Raw genomic sequence first — 25,036 nt, 5'->3', positions numbered from 1 at the left:
AAAAGCCACACACTTGAATTCCAAAAGGGCTCTCCGAGCAGATATCAGACAGAAAGGTGGGAAACTGAAATAGAAGTGTAATTTTTTTTATCAACAATATTCTACATTTCTGAGTTTGGGGATGTGAATATATACTCAATCTTGTAGGTTCTATGGCAAATATACAACCTCAGACCAGAACTTGTTAAAAAATATAAAAATGTGAAGAATTGGAATTACATTTTTGTTCATTTTTAGGAGTCCAGTATGGGTCAATAATCTTTCTTAAGCCCTCTAAAAATGCTAGAGACTATTTTGAGCAGATGCTTATCCTTACAAGTTTTGAGACCTCGCTCAATCACCTACTTCTGCTGTAACAGAATTCATTAGGAGATAGGCAAGACAGAGTTCCTAATAACTTTAGGGACACATAGAATGAGCAAAGCTACTCCACACGAAGTGTCATTCATATCCATCTGTCATTTGTTATTCTTTGTCACTTCTCCAGGTAACTGGCAACACCACTAATAATGTGGTTACCAGTGACTATGGAAATCATTGTGCTACAGCCAGGAGCATTCCAGTTGAAGTGGAAGATTGTTTCTCCTTCTACCTCAGCCTAATCAGAATTGTTGCTTTGAGTTTTGCTAGTGCCAAGACAATTGCTGCAGTAAGAGTTGCAAAAATGCTGGTGTCTGCAGCTTTGTAAAAAATGAATGCTACGAGGCCTGCTTTCTTTCTAGACTATTGGAACCCAGTACAATGTAATACACAAGATGAAGGCAAATGGGAATGTCCATGTTGAAAAGCATTATTCCCCTTCAAAAAAGAAACAATCTACTGCTATATAAGGATTCCAGGCAAGTTGGTAGATAGCACTGTAGGACTATAGATAGTCTTTAACTACTACCATCAAGTCTTTGACCTGGAGAGATCCTCCAAATAGATCTCTGTGTTGTCGCAGACAGAAGGCTCAAACTGTAGAAAGGAATGGCACTTACTTACTTGTGGTCTTGGCAGTATGTGCCACAGATAATCCTCCTTAATATAAATGTGTTCAGCTGTACCCATCAATAAAGCATAGAGGGGATGTTAATGCTGAGCAACATGCCCATACCCCAGGCACAATAAATGACGAAGGTGGATGTAGTCCAAGTCAAGCAAGATCTTGTTCTAGAGGAATAGCCTATATCTCTTGATGAAGCCAGGCATACAGGACTTAGTCATCGTTGAAAGAGTTTCATTTTCTATTTGATTGGAACTAATGCAATGATTTGGGGCTTTGCAAGTGCCTTGTGCTTCAAGGTCTCAAATATCACAGCAAATTGGGATAGTGAAACAGCACATGCAATGTTGAATTGTGCAGACCTTTGCTCCAGACCTTTATGACAGATTGCTAGGTTGATCACAACAAATATCTTAAATAGGACAGGGTCCAGAATGTTTTTTGGTGGTAGCCACTAGGTAACTGGTCATTTTGCTTATGGCTGGTTTTAAACTGGGGTGGCGTAATGGGCAAATAAATGATGGATTAAAACCAGATGGCCCAGACAGGGGTCCCATGCTCACTGTATTTAGGTTACCTTGCTGATGAGGTGATACCCCAAAACCGGTCCCAGATTGCTTGTTTCCAGTCCAGGGAGGACCTAGCCTGGCAGTTCGTGCTGGATTGGGGAACAGGGTCAAGACTGATTTGCATATGGCTAGGTCTAAACTGGGGCGGTGTGGTGAGCAAATAAACAATAGAATAAACCCAGATCTGTGACTGGGGAGTGAATGTTTGATTTTTTCAGCATTCCGTCTATCTGTTTTTGACATAGTGTATCTGGGCGGGCTCTATTTTGAGGATCAGCAGAGCTCTTGATTTTATTTTAAGGGATCTCCATCCATTGCCTGCCAGTATCATTTATTTTCAGAACCTTTGGCAAGGTTAAAACCAAGATGTGATGTTGGAGTTTCAATGGACTTGCACATCAATTAGTCCACATGCTTCAGCCATAAGAAGTTGCCAGTGGGGCACTTTCCACGTGTGATCACAGGTAAAAAAACTAAATACAAATAGAATTTAAGTCTCTTTTTTGAATCTGCAGATTACTCACTGAGAAGTATCTCACTATGGTTTGTAATGTATGGCATGCAACAGTAAAAACAGTGAGAATAAATCGGAGTCACTAAATTAACTAAACCCGTAGTGTTTAGTTTCACATGTATATCAGTTGGGGATTTTAATACACATCTGTGGTCCTGAAGAAAGTCATCTGACCTCACTGGAAAATTCATATAGCTAAAGCAGATTCTTAACCAAAAAACAAGCATTCTGCTGTTCCTCCGAGGATGAAACTTGCCATTGGTGGGTCTAGAGGTTGAGAGTCCATTTGTAAGCAAAGTGGACCCCCTACTCCCACACCCTGCACCCCCTGGGAATTTCAGAAATGTTTAAATCGTATTCGGCTCAGTTCTTTCTCCTTTGGGAATAGACATTAAATTATAAACACAATTGTTCAACTTACATCAGAAAAACAGTTTTGGCACACTCATATGCTCTGGTTTGACCTAATATTAACACCAGGTGCTGAAAAAATATATTACGTATTAATAAGTCTTATGCACATTGTTTTCATTACTACCTGAACCATGTGTACTTTGTTTACTGGTTTCTGGAGCATAGTATTGTTTTCACTTATAGGTGGTAGGATTACTATACAACTTACACCAAAAATGAGGCAACCTTTGCAGTTTTGACAACATTATTGGCAGACTACATATTTTCCATTTCTCTTTGCAAGCGCTTTAATTGTATTCTTTTTTCCGGGTGAGTGAATCCAAATCAATACCTACACTGCAAAAGCAGAGTAGTTTCTCTGAAGTCTTCAAACTTAACAGGGAAGCAGTATTGTGAAGAAAATGCCCTCTGTCTATTTGAGGGCTTAGTATTCCTTTGTAATACTAATGTTGGTGCTTTGACTCAATAACATAAGTTACGTTACAAGGGGGTCAACAAAAGAAAATCCTATAAAATATGTAGAAGAGTTGCAAATGGCTTGTAACTGCTTACAAAAACCCATCCAACCACAAGGCAGGCAGAAGGGCGAGTTCTTAACAGTACAGCTCTTCTTTTTAGTGCCATGAATGTAATCTACCATAGAGGTCTGTTGCTAGCTGAGTGTGGGTTGCACAGCTCCCGGTTCCAGAGGGGAGCAGTTTGGACGGACTAACAGGGTGGTGTGTGGCAGCAGTCTGCGGCACCACACAGATTTGAAGTGAGAGGAAGGAGAACCAGCACCACTCTCCCAAGCATTGAGATGGTTACAATGCTCACACCTCTGTGTATCATGCTGCCCTGGGAATCTTCCTTGGAACCAGACAACCCCATTGCCCAAACCGCAAGAGGCTGGCCAAAGTGAGCTCTTAGTTCCCAATATGGACTTCATCATTGCAGCACTCCTCTGGTGCCACAGTGCCTCTTGTGTAGAACAATAGTTTGGTTTTCTTGAAGCATTACACAGCTTTGAGGTGCTCCGGTGACTCTTTTCAGCATTTTGCAGCTGGTGGGTGAGATTTTGGAAAAGGGGCAGACAGAAGTCCTCAAGTACCTTCTGTTGACGCGGGTTTACAGTCATCCCACACTGCAACCGCACATCGGGGATCGCTGGGGTAGGAACTTACAGATCAGTGCAGATCTTTCCATAGCAAAGAAAGACCTTTGGCTAGCCCTGCTTGAGCTCCTTCACAGCTCCATCTCTTTTGACCAGGTTCTCGCATGGGCACCTTCAACATCCCAGTTGTCTCCGTCATAGAGGTCCGGCACACTTTCCTGACACGCTAAAACAAAATTTCCTGTATATTTGTCGAGCCCTGGCATAGGAAACTGGAAACCTACGGAAGCACTGGTAAGCACCGGTCTTGTGACGCTGAAATGCAGCATGGAGAACTTGGAATGCTGTCTGGGGATTATTGTCCCATCTTTATACGAAGCTGCAACAGTCAGTTTTAAGAACAGTTCAGGGCAGTTCTGCTCTTTAGTTTATTCCTCTCAGAGAGGTCTAACGACTGTCTTTGTCCGGACATGCGAGCAGAAAGGTAGAGTGAAGCTGAGAGTTTCCAGGTAAGAGCCACCAAAAACAAAAGCGTAAAGGAAAGGGATGATGCCTCACTACCAAATTAACAAGTTCCCTTTCAAGACAACAGTAGTCCAGGGTCGGGCGAAATTATCTGCAAAAGAGCCCCTTATCTACTTTAACTCATCTCAGCCTGACCTGCCTACAAAGGATCTCTCAAATGTACCTAGAGGGAGGGTGTTTATTTCATGCCACTCAGAACCCACTGGTGAACAACAGCCATTATTAATTGTTGCACATCTATATTCTAAATATTTACACTGAAGCTTGGCCGCAGTTACTCTCCTTGATATGGAGGACCTTTCCGACACTTAACAATAAAACTAGGGGCAGAATGAACTAAGATTTCATGCGCAAAAAGCAGTAGTATATTTCGCATTGACTTTTTGCAAATAAAGGACCCAATTAAAATATTGGCCATCTGGCCATTTTGCACCAGAGTGACGGAGTAAATTACTCTATTGCTTGACAGTGGCTGCCTGTCACATTTAGAATTGTCCACTGCCCCAGTGAACATTTCTAGTATTTTCATGAAATTATAAGGTTGATGGACGGCTGAGAATAGCAAACTTACAGTTTTATTTAATTATTAAAAGAAAACCGAAACAGGGCTTTTCTTTTAGAAAATAAACCAAAACAATGTGCCCATCGTCATGGATGTTTTCTCCCATGGCATTTGGGGGGACGCAATGAGCATATTTCAATGACTCTCGCTGGCAGGATTTGCCTGATGGTGATGGACATTGGAAATGGGTAGTCGGTCTATCTAAATTAGGTAGACTGGTCTACATGTTTCACCCATCTTCTAGTGCTCTCAGGGTCAGTGTGGCTTTTTTCAGGAACAAGACTTATTTTTTTTAGATTAGCATGCTTACTAAGGCATGCAAGTGTGGGGTGTTTTGCAGTGAATACTTACAACATACGAATCTGGCGAGGAGGTGGAATGTCTGTATGCGAGTGAGGCACCCTGAAGAAAGTGTGACTACAGGGCCCACCCCTCACAATATCCCAAGGAGCAAGAAGGTATCACAAACAAAGACAGGATACAAGAACTAGTGTCTTCACTAACCTTGGGGGTTTGTAAGTATTCACTGCAAAACACTCCACACTAGCTTGTCATAGTATGTAAGCTAATCTTTAAAACAATTCTTGGTCCTTTGAAAGCCACCCGGAGAGGCACAAGAAGATGGCTGAAACATGTAGACCACACCCAAGATAAGTGGAAGGAACATATTATCCCACAATTATCCGCCATTGTTTTTAGTATTGACCAAGATTCCCAGAAAAAAATGACAACTTGTGGAAGGGGATTCAAGCCATTTTTACCCTCACCTCACGTTGACACACAAACACACACACACCCATAAGTTCACTCCACCCAAAAAAAACAACTCCGCTGTAATCTGGCATCGCAGCACACCCTGGAAGCTCTCGGCAACCAGGATGTGAACCAAATGATGTCACCTACTAGGTAGGTGAGTGAAGGTTCTTTTAAAAACACACTGTGTTCCTAGTCATTGACACATTGGACAACAGGAAAGAAAAATAAATAAATCCGAAAGACATTTGAAATAGGTAGGATACTCGTTCTTTTGTTGAATGTATTCCTGATTAATTACATGCCAGTGGAAGTAGAAGGTGGCAGAAGTAAGTAGCCAAAACTAGTGAATAGCCCGAATGGAATGGACAAAAAAAATAAGCTGTAGCAAAGCAAAATGGTCCAGTCTTCACAAGCCGAGTGATTTTATTTTCGATGTAAGCATATACCACAAAAAAACACAAAGTATAAACAAATGTGGTCACCTCAACCTGACCACCATATGGTTATATTACATTTTTTAATGCACACAGCATTTTAGTTGTGTCATGCAATCTTTATTATTATTTGTGTAAGAGACAAGAAAGAAATCAACACTTAACCAAATCCTAAGCAGCTACGTTACTTAAACACATTAAAACAGCAAATAAACCGTCATCTAACTCCGCACCCAACGCGAAGTAAATAGCTGGCATTTAACCCTTTTACCGCTGCGATAATCGCCGCAGTGCGGGGGTTCTATTGTGTGGGCAGGGCCGCGTCGGAAAACGGACGTGTGCAGCACTATCAAGGTAGTGCTCGCGAAGGCTGTTGGCCGACAGCAGCAATAAAGGGGTTAAAGTTATTCTAAAAGAATAAAATAAAGCACAATGTATAGAAGCTTTGTCAAGGAAAACAAAGGAACTATTTGTAGATAATTGTGAACCATATGTACATGTTTTGAGCAGTCACTCACAGTGAGTACTCTTTGTTTGTCAAGTAGGCTGATCCACTGCTGCATGCTGTGTTGGGAGCAAGCAAAACGTGAATGACAATTTTACAGGCCAATGAACTAAGTTCTCTAACCAAAAGCCCACCCATTTATTTCAAAACTAACATTCCATACACATACGCAGTGTGTGTATGGAAAAACAATAGTCTGGCGAGACCGGTAAAGCTAACTCATAGGACATATTAAAAATAATTAAAAAAAGCCTGCTAGCACAAACCTCAATGGTGGGGAGCCACACTTTTTTCTAGAGAAACAAGGAAGGACAATCACTCAGAAACATCTACTGGGGCTAATAAAAAGGAAATGGAGAATGATTGTAACTGCTTTCTAAATATAGCTGGTAAGCTTTTATCTGAAGCTTCGATTTAGATAAAGGATGACTGATCTGTCTTGCTTACAGAACTAAGATACACAGAAACGTTTAGGAACAGCAAGGCATGTGATGCAGTCATCTACTTCCAAGACCAAAAACGGGTATGGCTCTGATCAGTAAGGCTGAGCCCAATATACCAAAGAAGAGAAATGCCAGTACTGATTATCATTCAAAGATATTTGACCTAAATGCATATACCATACACATTTAGAAGCTCATTAGAAGCTTGTTTATTTAAAAAATACTCTTATTTTGTACCAAATAGCAATTGATCACATAGTCGTCAATCCAAAAGAAAGTTCATAAATTAGTTGTGGACGAGGGGACTAAAAAACAATTGACTCATACCTTCATTCGCATCATCACATATTTACTAATACACAACACACCTCATTCGTACAATCCAAAATACCAGTTGTTACTTTTTACTTCTTTTCTTGATCTACACCTAGTTGTAGCTAATTAAACTTAATGGATTTAAACACCAATACAATAAAATTAAATACAACAAGCATCACAACTCAATGAGACAAAAAACTTTTGGCAGAACCAATGGTCTACGTGTTTCGAATCCCAGCACTTCAGGGATTCTCCCGAGGACCACACCAATCAGAAATGCAAGTAGCACTGCAATATAAATTGTTTTGAGCAGACGATTGCTGAAATTTCTAGATTTTTATTAATGGAAATGGAGGGCCACACTGGGGGCGGTGGCAGCTTAGTCTACTTGCATTTCTGATTGGTGTGGTCCTGAGGAGAATCCCTGAAGTGCTGGGATTCGAAACGCGTAGACCATTGGTTCTGCCAAAAGTTTTTTGTCTCATTATTGAGTTGTGATTCTTGTCGTATTTAATTTTTATTGTATTGCCGTTTAAATCAATCAAGTTTAATTAGCTACAACTAGGTGTAGATCAAGAAAAGAAGTAAAAAGTAACAACTGGTATTTGGTTTGGCAGACCAGGTGTCCCACATAGGGTTCATTATCTTTTCCCTTGTTGAGTGAGCACTGTTTTGATTGTACGAATGAGGTATGCTGTGTATTAGTATATATGTGATGATGCGAATGAAGGTATGAGTGAATTGATTTTTAGTCACCTTGTCCACAACTAATTTATGAACTTTCTTTTGGATTGTTGACTATGTGATCTATTGCTATTTGGTACAAAACAGTATTTTTTAAATAAACAAGCTACTAATGAGCTTCTAAATGTGATGGTCTATGCATTTAGGTCAAATATCTTTGAATGATAATCAGTACTGGCATTTCTCTTATTCTTTGTCATCTACTTCCAGCCATGCAGATATTTTACACACCAACACTACTAAACAGGGGTGTGAAATTCCCTTTAACCTCTGCACAGGACATATGTTTTGGGGTCAAGGAAAACAATTAATATTTACTTTGTCGATTGGACAAGTAAGCGTAATCCCCTGAAGAACAAACCCTTTAGCTAGCAGTTTACATTTCCAAAGAATGAATCTGTGTATCTAGAGGAAAGATAGACTCCATATATGTGCAAGCTCTTCAAACTTGTATATAGGATTCATGAATACTAAATAGCCTTTATTACTAGAAAAGCACTCTTAAGGAAATGCTGTGATCTCAGCTTGTATTACTGTGCTGTTTTAACGGTGCCAAAATACTCCCAATTATAGGTAATATTAGATCACTGTAGGAAGCTGGCTCTTCATATAGTAGATCAAAAAGGAGGTATACTGTGCAAAGAGTCAGGTTATCCCTTATAAGTGGACAGGGGCTTGCTCTAGCAATCCCAAGGTGCTCTTAGGGGGTAGTGTGGTTGAGCTGCCACAGATTTATCAGAGAGGAATGTTAGACATCAGCTGCATGCACACAGTCAAATGATACACACAACTCAATAAGGAGATCTACACCAAATTTATAAAAATAACACTTACCTTTATATAAATTTAGGCACCAAGATCACCACAATCGGGTAAGTACGTGTCCAGTTACAAATTTTTAGTTTTTAAAGGTCAACAGTGAAAGTGCCGGAGGGGTAATGTTATCTTAGTAACAAGATACTGCATGCAAGTACTTTACAGCAACTTACAGGACCAATCTTCCAGACTTGAGGCAAGTATGGGGCAGGATGCAAGGCAGGACCAACAGGTTAGCTCGGACAACACTGCTGGGGCCAAGTGCAGAGGAGCTATATGGCGTTGGGTGCCCTGTGTAAGCCTATAGGGATCGGTCTAGTTAAACGGGCTGCAAGCGGGCCGGTTGAATCGGCAAGGAGGTTCAGGTTTTATGATGCTCTGGGAAGTAGGGACACCTTCGGTCCTCTTCTCTTCAGGCTGGAGGAGCTGGGTGCAGAGGTGGTCTAAGTTTTTCACAACTGGAGACACTTGCGGTAGAGGGTGCCTGCACAAAGAGGCTGCAGGGAGCAGCGGGAAGTCCACTGTTGGCAAACCCAAGGTAGGCTTCTTCTCGGGAGGGTCTGGGGATCACGCTGACACAGTTAGTTAGACCACTTCAACTTGGGCGAGGGGGCACAAGTGCAGTGGTGCTCTCTGGTATCTGCTCCAAATTCCTCTCCTTGTTCTGCTGAGTGTGACTGCAGGGTGAGGGGGGGGGGGGCTCTCAGCTTCGCTGCTCCACTGGAGTTCCTGGCTTTTTGATGAAGACTGGAAGTCCTCCTAGGCTTTTGGAGGCGCAGGGACAGCAGGCAGGCCGGCAGGGTTGGTGCCAAGTCAATATTTAATCCTAAGTTCTTGCGGCTCTTCTGTGTCCTTATTTCAGGTCGGCAGGATCTGATTTCCTGGTGACAGGCTCCCCTAAATATTAGATTATATATAAATAGCCTGAGGGTGAACACTCCTTTCTCACTACCAATTTTACGGCCTGTCCAGGCGCCAAATGGGCCCTGGTCGCAGGAGTGGTGTCATTACCTCTGAGGGAAGTCAGATTTGCAAACCAAAGGAGGTGGGCTCTTTGAAGCTCACTGCCTTGGAATGCTAATTTATAGGTCATCCTGCTGGAGGGGGTGTAAAACATGCTCTGTCGGAGCAGGCTTTGTTCCTGCCCTCCTGAGAGCGTGGGTGCTCATCACTGGGGTTCAGAACTCATCTGTGGATGCAGGCTGGTCAGGACCAGTCAGCCAACACAAAAGTAGTTAGCAGGTTTTTAGGTGGCACCTCTAAGGTGCCCTCTGGGTGCATGTATTAATAAATCTATCACTGGAATCAGTGTGGGTTTATTAATACAAGATGTGAGATACCAAATATCCCTGGTTTCAGTGAAGCCATCATATAGCTGGGGAAACTCGTTTTTACCAGTGTCCAGCATATGGGCTTAAAATGGTCTTCTCTGGTCACTTCTACTGGCAGTAATTGGACTGGTAAGCACAGAGGCATATCTGCTCATGCAGATATATCCACACATGTAGTCCATTGTGCCCTGCCTTAGGGCTGTATGTCCTGTGGTAGGGGTGACTTACACCTGCTGCATGAAATGTCAGCAGGCATAGCACACAAGGATGTGTGCCATGTCGTGTTTGCACTTTTTCTGCACCAAGACACGCAGCCTGCAGTGGCAGTCTGTAGGAGTTTGGTGAAGGGTCCCTTTGGGTGGCTTTAATACGTGTAATCCAACGACGCTTCAAGGATTTAGAATGGCAATCTATCCTCCTGGGAAAGGAATCTTCAAAGGCAACTTCCAAGCCCAAAAACTCTAGGCGCCCTTCTCCTCTCCAGAAGGAGGACCTCCAGTCTCAGGCACGACAGCCCACTTTAAACATTTTCTTAACGCAAAACACAGATTTAATTCAACAAGTGTGACACCAAATCACATTGTCAATTCCGGAGGCAGGCACAGGTCACTGAATACAGCTCTCGCCCACAAACGTTTACCAATGACTCGTGACATTCAGATATCGCTATGGTTTCGGAGTGGTCATGAGAGATGTACAGCATGTCCTGATCGGACACGTTATACAAGAGGACACTGAGGTCCTCCACCATTCTGACAGATTCAGCCAATGGCTGCTGCCTAGAGACAAATTCAAGCCATTTACCCTAGACTCCATATGATTGGAACTTGTGCCACTAGGAATCTACTACTAATTTGCAAGAGTAAATGGCCTTCTTTAGAGCAGATATATGCACCGGACACATTCACTGGCCTAGGTTAATCATTTAGTGTTCTAAATAGAATGCTCTGACCGCAAAGGTCCTCCACACTAATGTTGTAAAGCCATCACAGCTTCTGATGCCTCTCAGCTCTGTACTATGTACAGGGCAACATTTGCATCATAGTGTGGTCTGTGGGTTTTGGCATGGGGAGTCATGTTAATTGGCTCAAACCAGACCCTTTTAGATGACAGGAAGCCAACTGTTAGTGGTGTTAACTGTAGGGCTATTGTAGAATAAGTTAAGGCCCTATAATAATTATGGCTCCGATTTTTTACATTTCCTTATAATTTATTTTTTGCTTTTTTACCTGTGCTTATCCATACTTTTGGGGTTTCTGGATAAAACAAAATTTGAAACTAATAATTCCACATATATTTAACCAATAAATGTAGTCTCATATCTTGAATGCCTGGCAGGTTTCAATAATATGAAAATCTGTAGAAAATAAAATACACTCAGATGAAACCATGCATATTTTAGTATCGACCTGTTGCACCTCTATAGCGGTTTAAGATTATGTAGAAAACTATGTTTTATTGCCAACATCTTGTATGATATGTCATCAACTGTGATATATACGTATAAGAATCTGTGGATGCAACAATGTACCAACTGTGGATCCCTGTATGTACCGGCCACCACGTTTTATTTTGCAAATAAAAAGATGTATTAAAAAAAAGAAAACTATGTTGTTTCTATTTTTAACTCCTGTACCATCCACACAGCTACTGGTCTGGCATTCACAACTGACAGCATTTAGGACCACTCCAAAAATAGCCCAATTTCTATTTTAGACAGTTAAAAACAAATAAAGCTAGGATAATGGGTGTTTTTTTGTTTTTATCTGTAAAAATCAGTACAAAATGAAGACTGAAAGTTTTCATTATGTTTGTTTTTCAATGATAACTACAAAATAGTTGGGCACGATGAAGGGGAAATTAAACTTATCAGTAATTAAAGTCTCCTTTTTCTTCTAAAGATCCTGCACACCAAGTACTTCAATCTGGCCTGTAGGTGTTCCATTGGCGTCATGCAAGTAAGTACTGGAAAGCAAGGGGTGGGCATCATGCCTATTCCCTGGACTCCATTTCATTTTTAGGTCTCGCCTGTCGATGCGCATGCGCATCGAGCAAGCGAGACTATAGGGGCTCATCGACTCTTTATCTAACTGCAAGGAATCGTGGCGATTCCTTGCAGTGCCCGTGACTTTTAAGGTCAATGCGCATGCGCATTAAGCTTATGCGCATGCGCATTGACCTTAAAAGTCACGGGCGCGTGCACGTCCGTGTTTGTTTACCCTTGCCTACTCTCTCTCTCCCCTCTCCGCCCCCGTTCCGCCCCCTCCCCTTCCCGCCGTGTCGCATTTCTCCTCCCCTCTTCCCTCCGGCTTTTTTTTTGTCTATTTTACCCGCCGTGTCTCCGATCCTTTCGCTCTCCTCCCCCCTCCCCTCTCTTCCCTCCGGCTTCTTTTTTGTTTCCCCCAGCACACTTCATTTTTACCATCAAATAGCACATTTAGTGACAACAGATTGCACTCTCCATATACACGAGGTGCAGGAGGTAATGTGCTCTGCAGACATGCCAAATAAATTCGTCCACACCCACTCTCCCCTGCACTTACATTTCTCCACCCCCTCCCCTCTCTTCCTTCCGTCTTCCTGCCGTGTCGCACCTCTCCCCTCTCCGCCCCCTCCCCTGCCCGCCCCCTCCCCTGCCCGCCGTGTTACAATGCTGCATTCGGGCGCCCCCTCTGCTTCCTCCCCCCACCTTGCTTTGATCTCCATGTCGGAGCCGGCTCCAATGGCGAGCAGAAATATCTGTGCTTCTGATGGCCGCGATGGAGACAACAATGACGCGATTAAACCCCAAACCGCACAGGAATGTCACCCCCGGGCCTCATCTAATCCTGCCTGGCTGACGGCCATTACTTGACTGAAACAGAGTGCTGCAAACACTGAAACGTAAGAAAACAGAACACAAAGGGACCAGCACTTCTGAAGAAATCGCAGTCAAAGGTTTGGGAACCTGTTGGTTTAACAGTTGCCGTTCTGCAAAAGCACCGCACAAAAGCAAATATATCCATCTGAAGCTCTTTAGGAGCCTTTGGCACACAGCTGCCCCAGCACACTTCATTTTTACCATCAAATAGCACATTTAGTGACAACAGATTGCACTCTCCATATACACGAGGTGCAGGAGGTAATGTGCTCTGCAGACATGCCAAATAAATTCGTCCACACCCACTCTCCCCTGCACTTACTCTGCCTTAGGACATGGCTGCACCCTCACTCACCCTCACTCACCCTCACTCACCCTCACTCACTCTCACTCTCACTCTCACTCTCACTCTCCCTCACCCTCACCCTCACCCTCACTCACCCTCACTCTCACTCACCCTCACCCTCACTCACCCTCACCCTCACCCTCACTCACCCTCACCCTCACTCACCCTCACCCTCACTCACCCTCCCTCACCCTCACTCACCCTCACTCACCCTCACTCACCCTCACTCACCCTCACTCACCCTCACTCACCCTCACCCACCCTCACCCACCCTCACCCACCCTCACCCACCCTCACCCCCTCACCCTCAACCCCTCACCCTCCCTCACCCTCAACCCCTCACCCTCCCTCACCCTCACCCCCTCACCCTCACTCACCCTCAACCCCTCACCCTCACTCACCCTCAACCCCTCACCCTCACTCACCCTCAACCCCTCACCCTCACTCACCCTCAACCCCTGACCCTCAATCCCTCACCCTCACTCACCCTCACTCACCCTCACCCTCACTCCCTCACCCTCACTCACCCTCAACCCCTCACCCACCCTCAACCCCTCACCCTCACTCACCCTCAACACCTCACTCACCCTCACTCACCCTCACCCTCAACCCCTCAGCCTCACCCTCACGCACCCTCAACACCTCACTCACCCTCACTCACCCTCACCCTCACCCTCAACCCCTCAGCCTCACCCTCACTCACCCTCACCCCCTCAGCCTCACCCTCACCCTCACTCACCCTCAACCTCATGCTAAAGATTTACAAAAAACCCATAAACAATTCTAAAAGCACTAACTCTAATGCTGCGAGACCTATTGCATTTCTAATGCTTGTTTTTAAAGCTTTGCTAAACACAAGATGTTCGGCTATCCTAGCCTTCAGAATACTCTGACTCAGTAGGAAGGGTCATAGACCAGAACAAGATCATAATGCCAGAGACTCTAAAAAACGTTTTGTTTTTTTTAATCATAAGAAATATTTCAGTTTTTTAATAGAAATTCTACCTGAAGTATTTACCTACTTCTAGCTTAGGAAACACCTCTCAAAGAACGTCCATATTTAAAAAGACAACTGTTCTATCATTGCTTAACTTTGGGATCAAGTGTGTCAGCAATTGCAAAATGTATTTCTTGGGCAAAACTTAGTCAGGTTTTAAAAAAATATTTCCACCTCTTTCAATTTTTAAAAGTAAAATTAATTTTTAAAAGATATTCTAAAACTAATGAGGTCAAGGGCTTTTATGAGTAACCACATTTTGACATAAGAATCAGTATTAAAAACCAAGGAGAAAAAAAGGCCCTGCGACAAACCACTCCAATAAATGCAATGTCAGTATAAGAACTATGAAATTTAAACTGTACATCTGATAGTGTAGGTGTTTGTTTAAATAAAGCTAGTGCATCAATGAACTACTCACCTCTTCGGGTGTCCATCTTGCTTTCATATTCTCTCGGTGGTCTGGTACATCGGAATCTGTGTCTTGAAAATGCACATCATCTAGATCATCACTGTAAGGGGGAAGAAACAGCAATAGTAAAAATCTCTAGCTTGGGTAAAAACCTCATTCACTGTAGAAGTACATTCATGACTGTGATTAGAAAAAAGAGAGAAAGTAAGAAGCCAAAGGATATAGTGGCATGACATATATCCTTTTGGGGTACAACTTCCTGGAATCCACAGAATGTATACAGGCATCTCCAATCATTTTCAGAGGGCAAAGGGACAAGAGAAAAGTGCAATATTTTTAACTCTGGGCTCATGGGTGTCCCGCAAAATTTCTAGACAAGCACTGGCATAGCCAATTGGTCTCGCCTTTGGGACCATATAAGTGGTTAGCCATGCAGCATAGAAGCTGCGAGTTTACAAATATTACAAAGAACACTGCGTATTGCTAGGTGCGAGCAGGCAGGAGAGTGGTGTGGGGAACGAGAGTGGTGTGGGGAGCGAGAACGGGTGGTGGGGGTGCAAGGGGGAGGGCAGGGTAAGGAGCAGGGGAAGATGGGGAGAGAGGAAGGAACATGTATTGGTACTGAGGAGGGGGAGAATGGGAGAGAGGAAGTGGGGAAGAGAGGGTCAGAAAATGAAAGTGCGCGGCACGGAGCTGAGAGGACCGGGGCAGAGGAGAGAAGGGAGTGTGAATGGGGATGGGGTAGTGGTGAAATTGGTGTGATCCTGCAGGCACTTCCAGCTGCTGCATCCCGCGGGTCACAGGGGGGCTCCCTGGTGATGGGCAAAGAGGGCGCCAAGCCTCTCAAGTGATGCCTTATTTCCACGGATGCCGGCCACCATTAATATACCAAGGGCATCAGCCCTGCCTCCCTGGCCCCTCCGATGGGTGTTTGAATTCTCGGAAAGGTAAACGAATAATAAAGTTTTAAAAAATGGCACTGCCACCTTAGAATGCATTTTCTTTAGGCACAAGAAAATGCATTTAAAGAGGATTTTAGAAGATTCATTAGGAAAATCAATTTCCCACAGACCTAAGTGAAAAAAAAAAAAACACAAAACGTTGCCTTGCACACTGTACTACACTAAGAGACCCACCCATACGTTAGTCTGGCCTCTCACACAGCGTGGTGTACCTGTGCCACACCACACTTGCACACACGTGCGAGCCCGGCAGGTCTCCCTCTGGCCATACAAAAAGCTGAACATATAACAGAGCAGCATGGGTGCGCGCAGACGTCATTGTGACACATCTCTCTCCTATACACCAGAGTATACCTTGTCTGTCTAAGACACCCTCGGGTAAGCTCCACCACTCCAACACATTTTCTTAATTGAACTGTTACGCTCATTATAACCGTTCAAAAATCACAATTCCATGCTTCACTTCTTGGCTATTTAAAAACATGTTTAATGGAGGACTATGGCTTGTGAGCACAGCTGGGAAGCACTTGGGTGTATATGGCATACAATAAGGAAACGAGAGCCAGTAGCAGAGGCGAGTGTCAGGGCACGGCACCGGAATGAACTCTTAGGGCAGTGGTTCCCAAACTTTTTTGACCCGTGGCTCCCTTGACCTAATTGGCATCGGGTTGTGGCTCCCCACCATTTTTTTTAACAGCGCACACTTTGGGAACCACCGCAGTAGACCTTTGTACTCTCTACCATTCCTATGTGACTCTTAGAGTTTATCCATTTGTATCTCTTCCTTGAGTGACTTTACAACCTGTACATTAGCAATTTTTTATATTTGTCTCTTCCCTGTGTGACTTTACTACTTGTATATTTGCAATTTATTTTTGTTTATATCTCTTCCCTGTGACTTTATAACTTGTACATTTGCAATTTTTTCTGCTTGTATCTTTTATGTAACTCATGTAATCCTAAATCCTTATGTATCACAACTGGTTATTATGTAAAGCGCTCTGACACCTCACAGTAATCTCAACAACCGAATCAACTTCTACGCTCCCAAACGCCACCTCCGATCCGCCAGCCACGCCCTCGCCGCCGTCCCACGCATCCGCAGAGCCACTACAGGAGGTAGGTCCTTCTCCTACCTGGCCGCCAAGACCTGGAACTCCCTCCCGGCCGACCTGCGCCTGACCCAAGACCACCTCTCCTTCAGGAAGAAGCTCAAGACCTGGCTGTTCGAGCAGTAGCGGCACCCCCCCCCCCCAAGCGCCTCGAGACCCTACGGGTAGGTAGTGCGCTCTACAAATGTCTTTGATTGATTGAGTAATGCGGCTTCCTTGCGAATAAAAACAATTGAGTACCCTTCCCTCAAAAAGTATTTGCCACAAATAAATATTTGCAAGCTATATTTTCAAATATCCGTTTCTTTGAACACTTGCTATCCCACTTATTCGAGGCTGTTCACCTCTATTCGATACATCCAAACCGGAAGTGTACTGGCCCCACTGTAAAAATCCAACTCTACAACAGTAATTATTAACACAACCTTTGCTGTTTTGACAGCTTTCTCCCACTCTATTTCTGCCGTGCTGTCAGCCGCAAGAAGGTGTTCCAAGCTATTTCTGCCTTCAATGTAATTCAGATTTATGACACAAGACTCACCCGGCGGCTGGAACTCCGAAGGAAAGCATATACAGACGCCGCCACACTCCACGAAAGGGAAAGTAAAATGGAAACCACCAGAGCGTTGTGTAACTTGTATTTACCAACAACAAAAAAACACAATGCGCAGGGTAAGACGTTCATTCAGAAACAAAGACCAGTGCTTAAACTCTGAAACAAACCATACAGCAATGTCCACAGCACTCTCCGTAACCGCACCGAGCTCTTAATTGAGCCATTTAAATGCAGAGGGCGAGGGCTGAGATCACGTTCAGCACAAAGGAGCCACATCCTGGGTGGCGCCACGGTGCCCCTGGCTTCTCATCACGGCGCACAGGGGCGCTGTGGCGCACACTTTGGGAACCACCGTCTTAGGGAATGCAGAATAATAATACAGGACATATAAATAGAAGTTAAATAGCTTGGATTCACGTTTTCTAGTGCATTATTCAAAAATCAATCCATGTTTTTTGCCACTGAAGTTATGGCCAAGATTACTGAGCCCGATAGGGACACGTTTTAATGTCAGCTTAATTGCTACCGGGTCCGAGACGTGGTGGACACAGCCCATTTAAAGCCCTGCTCATGGGTAGACGCCGAGCCGGGGTGGGCAACAGGAAAGGAATACTCACACTCACGAACTAGACGTCGTCCTCTTTAGGGGTTGGCTGCTATGCTTCCACTTTTAAATCGGTGTGCTTCTTCGCTTCCACTTTCAATTCCTTGCCCTCCTTCGCTTCCACCTTCAGATTCTTGGGTTCACAGCCACTGGGGTTAGAGGCCTCCATTCCGCTAGTAGTGAGCCAACTATGCTGTCTGCGTGAGCGACTACGACTGTGGATGATCATGTAGGGCGGTAATCCAGGGAGCCAGGATCCGCCTAACACGTCCCTCTCTTCCACCGTACGGTGCTGCTAACGGACTTACTTCCCGCCTGGCGCTCTGAATAATCAAGTTCTGGGTTACTACGTCACCTCAGACTCCTTGCGCTTGGGCGAATAGCGCGCTTCCTTGTCGCCACGGTAACTAGCGTCTATGCAAGAAAGTGGTTCTCGGAATGTCCAGCACATGCGCGAGCCAGCAGGGGGAGGGGGCCGGCGCGATTCCCATGCGGGAACGTGCAGTAAGGCGCGATGATTGCCACCATATCGCACCGCGCGCTCCCGCAAGGGAATCGCCAAACGTGCACGCGTTGCCATTGCATGCAATGCGTGCACGTTTTTGCCCCCAAGCCTGTGCCGATAGCTAAAGGTCTCTCTACTATGCAGCGCATGCGGGCTGTATAGGCAAGACCTAAAAAATTATACCTGGAATGAGTTGCTTTTCACACTGTGAATGGGATTTATTGAAAAACAATATTATGCAATCTTGGGATAACACCATGCGTGCGCAAAAGGATTGGTCACTGCGATGCCTTTCCGAATTAGGCCAAAAGTGTTATAAGTCAGCCTGTTGCATAAAGAAAGATCTTTCAAAGTTCAAATGGTTAATTTGCCTAACTGAATCAATCACTCCATTCAGTGCATATCAAGTACCACACTAAGACCAGAATGATTTAACACCCACTGACGACTACCAGCCAGTGTGTAAGCATGTACTAGAACTTAATGCTCTTCCTGCACACGTCCTATTCAAAGAAATCACTCTACCTACACTAAAATTGGTATAAAAGAACTATTTATTAAAATGTACAGTTGTGCTGCGCAGAACGAAGGATCAAGACTGCCTATGCTCCGGACCCATCCTTGCCCTTTATGTATGCTGCATTCACCCCCTTCCTCCCTTTATAACTCAGTTTGAGTAGCCATGAACCTCAAGGAGGGCCACCAATCTCCAAATCTATTACTCTCTAGCGTCCTTCTGACTATTGATTGCACACTCCTTGACCTCTTCTCCACGGTCAAGGGCCTGTGTATCTTAGGAGGTGATTTGCCCTGTATGTGCCCAGCCGATCCTTGCGTTCTGCTTCTCTACGTCGGATGGTTATTCCGCTGTTTCGCAATCACTTCGGGGTAGGGGGGGGGGGGGGGGGGGGGGTTCTCTTTCTGTCAAAGCAGCAGCTGCCTGGAATGCTCTCCCCATGGACTTACAGCATACCCAGGATTTTCGACTTTTTAAAAAACGCCTAAAAACTCATCTTTTTTGTCAGCTCATTTAAATGGTTCTTGCCCGCTCCACCACAGCTCACTTACACACCAGGACACTCGAGAGTATTTGTGCGCGATATAAGCTCTTTAGAACATAACATAAGTAGAAACTCAAGTCTGTTGGCGCCCGAATTGGACCTGGACCATATATGGAAAATCTATTACCAGAACAAAGATAATCCTCCTCACCATCTAACCCCTTTTACCATGAGGAGTCTTAAATTGGATGATTGGGTCGAACCGTGGAAAAGGAGGTCGCTTTAGTGGAGGATAGCAATGGAACTGTGGAGACAAGCGGCTCACTGAATCTGGAAAAACCGCTGTTTGCTCACAGACGTGGCAGGAATTTAAAGGACATGCTTGTCCACACAAGACCTCCCACACACAAAGTGGAACAAACAAGGTTACAAGGAATACAGGGCCATCACCCTTGTGGCAACTGCAACAGCTGTAATCTTACAAAGAAAAGCCAGACACTCACCTTCACGAATGGTACCAGTTGGGAACAACGCACGTTTACCAACTGTAACAGTAAAAACGTTGTGTACCTAATCACATGCCCCTATAAGAAGGAATACGTGGGAATGACAAGGCAAGTCAAAATAAGGATCAATGAGCATAAAAGTAACATTAGATGCAAAAAATCCACTGCGAAAATGGCAGCCCATTTCCTTGAATACCAACACTGCGTGAATGAGTTACACTGGACAGTGATTGAGCAGCTGCCTACAGAGTCAGGGCTGTTTGAAAAAGAACAGCGGTGGGTGTTCCGCCTTGGGACTGACACCTCTGGGCTCAATGACTATCCCTTTGAGTCAGTTACGCTGAATGTTTTTGGTGACAGCTCTCACTTTGCCCATAAGGTTGACAGTACAGACTCATTGTAACCTCTATGCAGTTTTTTCCTATTGACAATATGAAATGTATGAATACTGGGACAGCCCTCACCTCAATATGTAATTATATTGCCTGTACACAGGGCAAGATTCGAACTACGCTACCCTGAAAATGTTGCTAATGCACTCCTTCTGCAATAAGAAACCAAACAATAACGCGCAGGGTGCAAGCGTCATTATGAAACACGTGCGCGCTGTCAAACACAGGCGTTACCCTAATCATAACCTAATCCAATTTCATTGGCCACTACTGAATTTGCCCCCTTTAACATGGGCCTAATGCGCAGGGTGACAGCGTCCTTTGAAATATTTACGCGCCGTAATATACAGGCACTACGCGAATAAAATAGCCTTTTTCCCTCCATAGAATTCAAAGAGACTGAACGCCTTAGCCTGCAACATGCGCTGGCGTCTGTTAGTTACGCATGCGCGCTGACTGCATTTAACCGGAATCCCATTCCGGGCGCGACGCATGCGCGAATGCAGCAGCGCTAACTTCTAGCGCATGCGCATTCCAATTCCATACCGCGACCTTGCCCAGCGCGCAGTACCGGACTTCTTCTGCAAAAAGCACCCGTATTTGGGCATGTTTCCGTATCTAATTAACCAATTTAATCCCTAAATTGGAAGCCCTGGCAGTATATAAGAGGTAGAACACCAACCTTACCCCACACTTCGTCGGAGCAGCGTTGAGGGGAAGGCAGGCTATTAGACCATGCAGTAACCGTGAGTTGGGTCGCAGGGTTCAGGAGTAGCAACTTTTCTATCTAAATTACTATAACAACCTAAAACCCACCCTTAATATCCTATAGGTTGCTTTACTGAGCAGTGAGGAAGGAATCCCCCAATACCACGCTTAGGCTCATGAGGTCATCAAACCTTGAACTATAGGTAAGCCTCCATTTAACAACTCCTCTCCTCCACAGTCATTTTTGGAAGAAATATCCTGGCGTGTTCTATACTATAGATGTATGTCTATGTCTACTGTGTGTCTTTTTTTATGTTTTATTTCACAGGGTCTCTGAACCTTATTTCGGGTTCTTTTTACCCTCTTAAGACTGGAAATCATGGTTTTTCCTTGTTTCTGGACGTCCGACTGATGTTTATTATGTCTTTTCTTCACAGGTTCCTCTAACGCCAATTGGGCGCAACGGAGCTTACCCATAATTAACATTGATAGGTACATTTCACCTAGTTTTTGTTTTTGGTAGAATACACTTTGACATTCTACATTCCATGTGAGTAAGGTGAGGATAACGTGCATATCCTCGTCCTGAAGGAGTCGCTGTACTCAGAAACATGTCAACGCTTTCAAAGGTTGATATACCCTAATACGTATATGGTCAACCTCACTTTGCACTTTAATAATAATACCAGCCGAGGACATAAATTATTTTTTCCTACGAGCCAGGTATCTTTTAATTAATACTTCACTTTTTTCACCTCACCACTCACACTTCTTCCCTAATCACACACCTACACATAGTTCACTATCAAGTGCTCCTACGTATTCATGAGTCGTAGCACGCCGCATCCCGTAGAGGGGTGCGAAGGCCCCGATGATGAAGCATGACACCAAAGGGCCTGTTGGTCTGTGAGGGGCATTTAAACACCACTGTGTGCTCCCCATCACTTTAGGGATCACAACCACATTCTGAGTGGATTCTAATCTGTTTAAACATACTACCAAGGGAGACCGAATCCACTTGTCTCTCTCTCTCTCTCCCTCCTTTTGTTATATTTAAGCCTCTGATGTAATCACCAACACCCTTAAAGTACAAGACCACAGAGAAAAGATAGAGGGAGACGGGTGGGCGTTCATGAAGGCCATACATGTAATACATAATCGCAGATGTTTTAGTTTAACCAGCCTATGATGTCAGAAGGGACGTCCTGAACTAGATTCTGGCATGTAACTACGAAAGGATAAACATTGAACACATTAATCAATCTTTGCCAACAATCGATATCAAAATAAACCAAACCATGAAGTGATGCGAACCATTGCAAAACTGTATTACATTAATCATCCCTATGTTTTAATTACAGCTGAACTCTGCATGCGCCACGAGACACGCTGTGTCTGATTTGCAATCATGATAAAGAACGAATGAGTTTGAAATCCGCTTCATACCTTTACTATTAAAAGTATTGCATTAATGACGTTCAATTACAAGTCATGTAGTTGTGTTACCTTGTGGCTTTGCATATGACATTCTCGAAAGGAAAACAATCCGCACAACAAACATGCTGTTGTTACACTACATTGTTTTCTTGTTGGTGTCCATACAGGTCCATGCATGGAGCAGCACAGCGTTTGCAGGCATGGTGCAACAGGCGGGGGCGAGGGAGGGGAGACGAATGTGCTCTGCAGGGGTGATGGGACATGGTGTAGAGAAGGCGAGCAGACGACCGTGGGGGCGGAGGGAAGAGAGGGCAGTGGAGACTGGGGTGGCGACAGGGAGATGCATGGACACGTGGCGAGCATGGACACGTGGCGAGCATGGACACGTGGCGAGCATGGACACGTGGCGAGCATGGACACGTGGCGAGCATGGACACGTGGCGAGCATGGACACGTGGCGAGCATGGACACGTGGCGAGCATGGACACGTGGCGAGCATGGACACGTGGCGAGCATGGACACGTGGGGAGCATACCTTCCATGTCACTCGCGACCCTTTGAGCCACTGCTGGCTTCGTAGAAAACGCCACTTTGCACACACACTTAATGCTTACAGTGACACTACAAGTCCCAGAAAGCAACGCTGTGAGATTTGTGAGAAGAGAGACCATCGAGGAAGGCATGAGAATGACAGAGTTAGGACCTGTGACTGGAGATTAGCAGTGAGGACACATGGGAGATTTAAGACTTCGGTGCGGAGGAGGGGGGGAGGAGGAAGAAAGGGGATCGGCAGGAGGTTAGGGAGTGAGACATGCATGGAGGGAAGGTGGCGTGTTGGTGACCACCCCGGTCGCGAGTTTGGCTTCGGTTTGCATTTAGTTTTTCTGGTGGGGTAACAGAAGCAAAACAAGCAACAGGATGGGATGTGGTAAGCAATGTAGAGCGAGATGGGGGCGATGGGCAGCAAACACATGCAATCTTATGTTGTGCTGCTACTAAGTGAACAAGTCGGATGGGGTGGGGGCAGGAGAGAAGGGGAGTGAGCTGCCTTTGATGAGCAAGTGGGGGGGGGGGGGGGGGGGGGGGGGACAAGAGACACGGCCTGTCGGCCGTGAAAGCTCCGCATGCCTTTGAAGCAGCAGTGGGCGGTGAAGCTGCTGGCAGCAGATGGCTGGCTTTCATGTGCACGCGCATTTTAGGCATTGAGCTTGCTTTTCACGGCACTTCATGAAATCGCCAGTTTGGTTAAACTCTGGATAAGCCCCTAAATTCTCGCAAGCGCATTGACAGGCGAGACCTAAAAAACAGTAATGGAATTCGGTATGAGATACGAGTGAAATATTTATGAATGACAGATGACGACTTGTCTAACAAGTCGGCAGCTCTGGCGCTTACTCCACATCCTCTCCTTCGAAGAAATTGTGGTGGAAACCCATATTGTTGGTTACAGAGCTAACCTAAATGGGGAGGAATAATACAAAGTCTAAGAGAACTCCTTCGTTTATGACTGAACTAGAAGTAACGCGAAGTGCTCCCGGAGATTGGCCCTTTGAGCAGCATGACAAGTGTAGTGCTGCTTAAAGCGCAGTCAGCAGCCACCCATTCGCATGTTGGAGGCAGCTAAGCGCCTTGCTTCTGGTTTTTATTTCTTTGTGGATAAACGCTGCTAACTCTACCACTCAAAGGTGTCTAGTAAAACGCGAGTTTTCAAAAGTACCATTGATTCGCATTAAATGAACCTCTTCATCATGGAATAAACTGTGGAACCGATTACGGCCTTTCTGGGACAGCCGTAGGTGTCTACAAACGGGGGGGGGGGGGGGGGGGGGGGGGAGGGGGGGATTCCTGCCCCCTACGGCACAGAAGCCACAGCAGGCCAGCAACCGAACCACCAATGTCAACGGGCTAAGAGCCGCCCATTAAACTGGCATTCGCATCAGCGCACACATTGTGGATAGCTTTGATCGACCCTCTGGGTGCTATAAATCACATCGTAGCACTTTTCCCTGTGCACATCCGAGGTCAGGCCCTCGCCCTCCGACCCTAAACGCAGTTTTGATAGCAGGATTGGTTTTAAAGCGTGCATGAAAGGCAGCGGTGTCAGATGTGTAGGTCTTTACTCGTTTATGTAAGCTAGATAGTGTGCTCATCCTTTTAGGAGCTGGTGAAGGGCACAGAGCGACGGGCGGGGGTGGGGGTGGCCCGATAGGTCAGAGATGCAACACTCAGCAGAGGCAGGGGTCACTGTGTGGTGGTGTGTGACAGGCCAGGGCGTTTTCAATTTTCTTCCATCGCATGAGAAGACGGACTAAAAGTGGACGCGTCACACCAATGGAAATACGTCGAAGTGAGCCATTTTTTGACACAGCAGCATAGAAGAGTATGCTTCATGTACATGCTTATCCACGCTGAGAAGCACTAGCAACGCCAACAGGTCTGAACTCTGGGTACCTCCAGTGTCAGTTTCCGGTCTGTGGTTCCGGACCAACTCTGGGTAAGGCTTCATTCTAACAACGCTGAACTTGGTGTAATGCATTGTATTGATGTGGTTATTGTGTCCGACTGCAACTGTCCTTAAACAAGGAAAGGAGAAGAATGAGAGGGTAAGAGCTGTTTGTTAAAATAATGG

The 25,036-nt window shown here is 45.0% G+C and overlaps 1 protein-coding gene across 2 annotated transcripts in view; it reads right to left on the bottom strand.

Annotated features, from left to right (window-relative positions):
- Positions 1-25,036, bottom strand: part of MYBL2 (MYB proto-oncogene like 2) — a 244,799-nt gene that overhangs the window by 162,672 nt on the left and 57,091 nt on the right. For both annotated transcript variants that reach the window (XM_086932256.1, XM_086932255.1), the window contains exon 2: positions 14,634-14,724. In XM_086932256.1, coding sequence (XP_086788382.1) covers positions 14,634-14,724 — 91 coding nt within the window. The remainder of the gene's footprint in view (positions 1-14,633; positions 14,725-25,036) is intronic.

This window comes from Lissotriton vulgaris, chromosome 7 (genome assembly GCF_964263255.1).
Source record: "Lissotriton vulgaris chromosome 7, aLisVul1.2, whole genome shotgun sequence".
Classification (NCBI taxonomy): domain Eukaryota; kingdom Metazoa; phylum Chordata; class Amphibia; order Caudata; family Salamandridae; genus Lissotriton; species Lissotriton vulgaris.
Note: the sequence above shows the minus strand (reverse complement) of the source record. Positions and strands in the feature narration are given on the sequence as shown.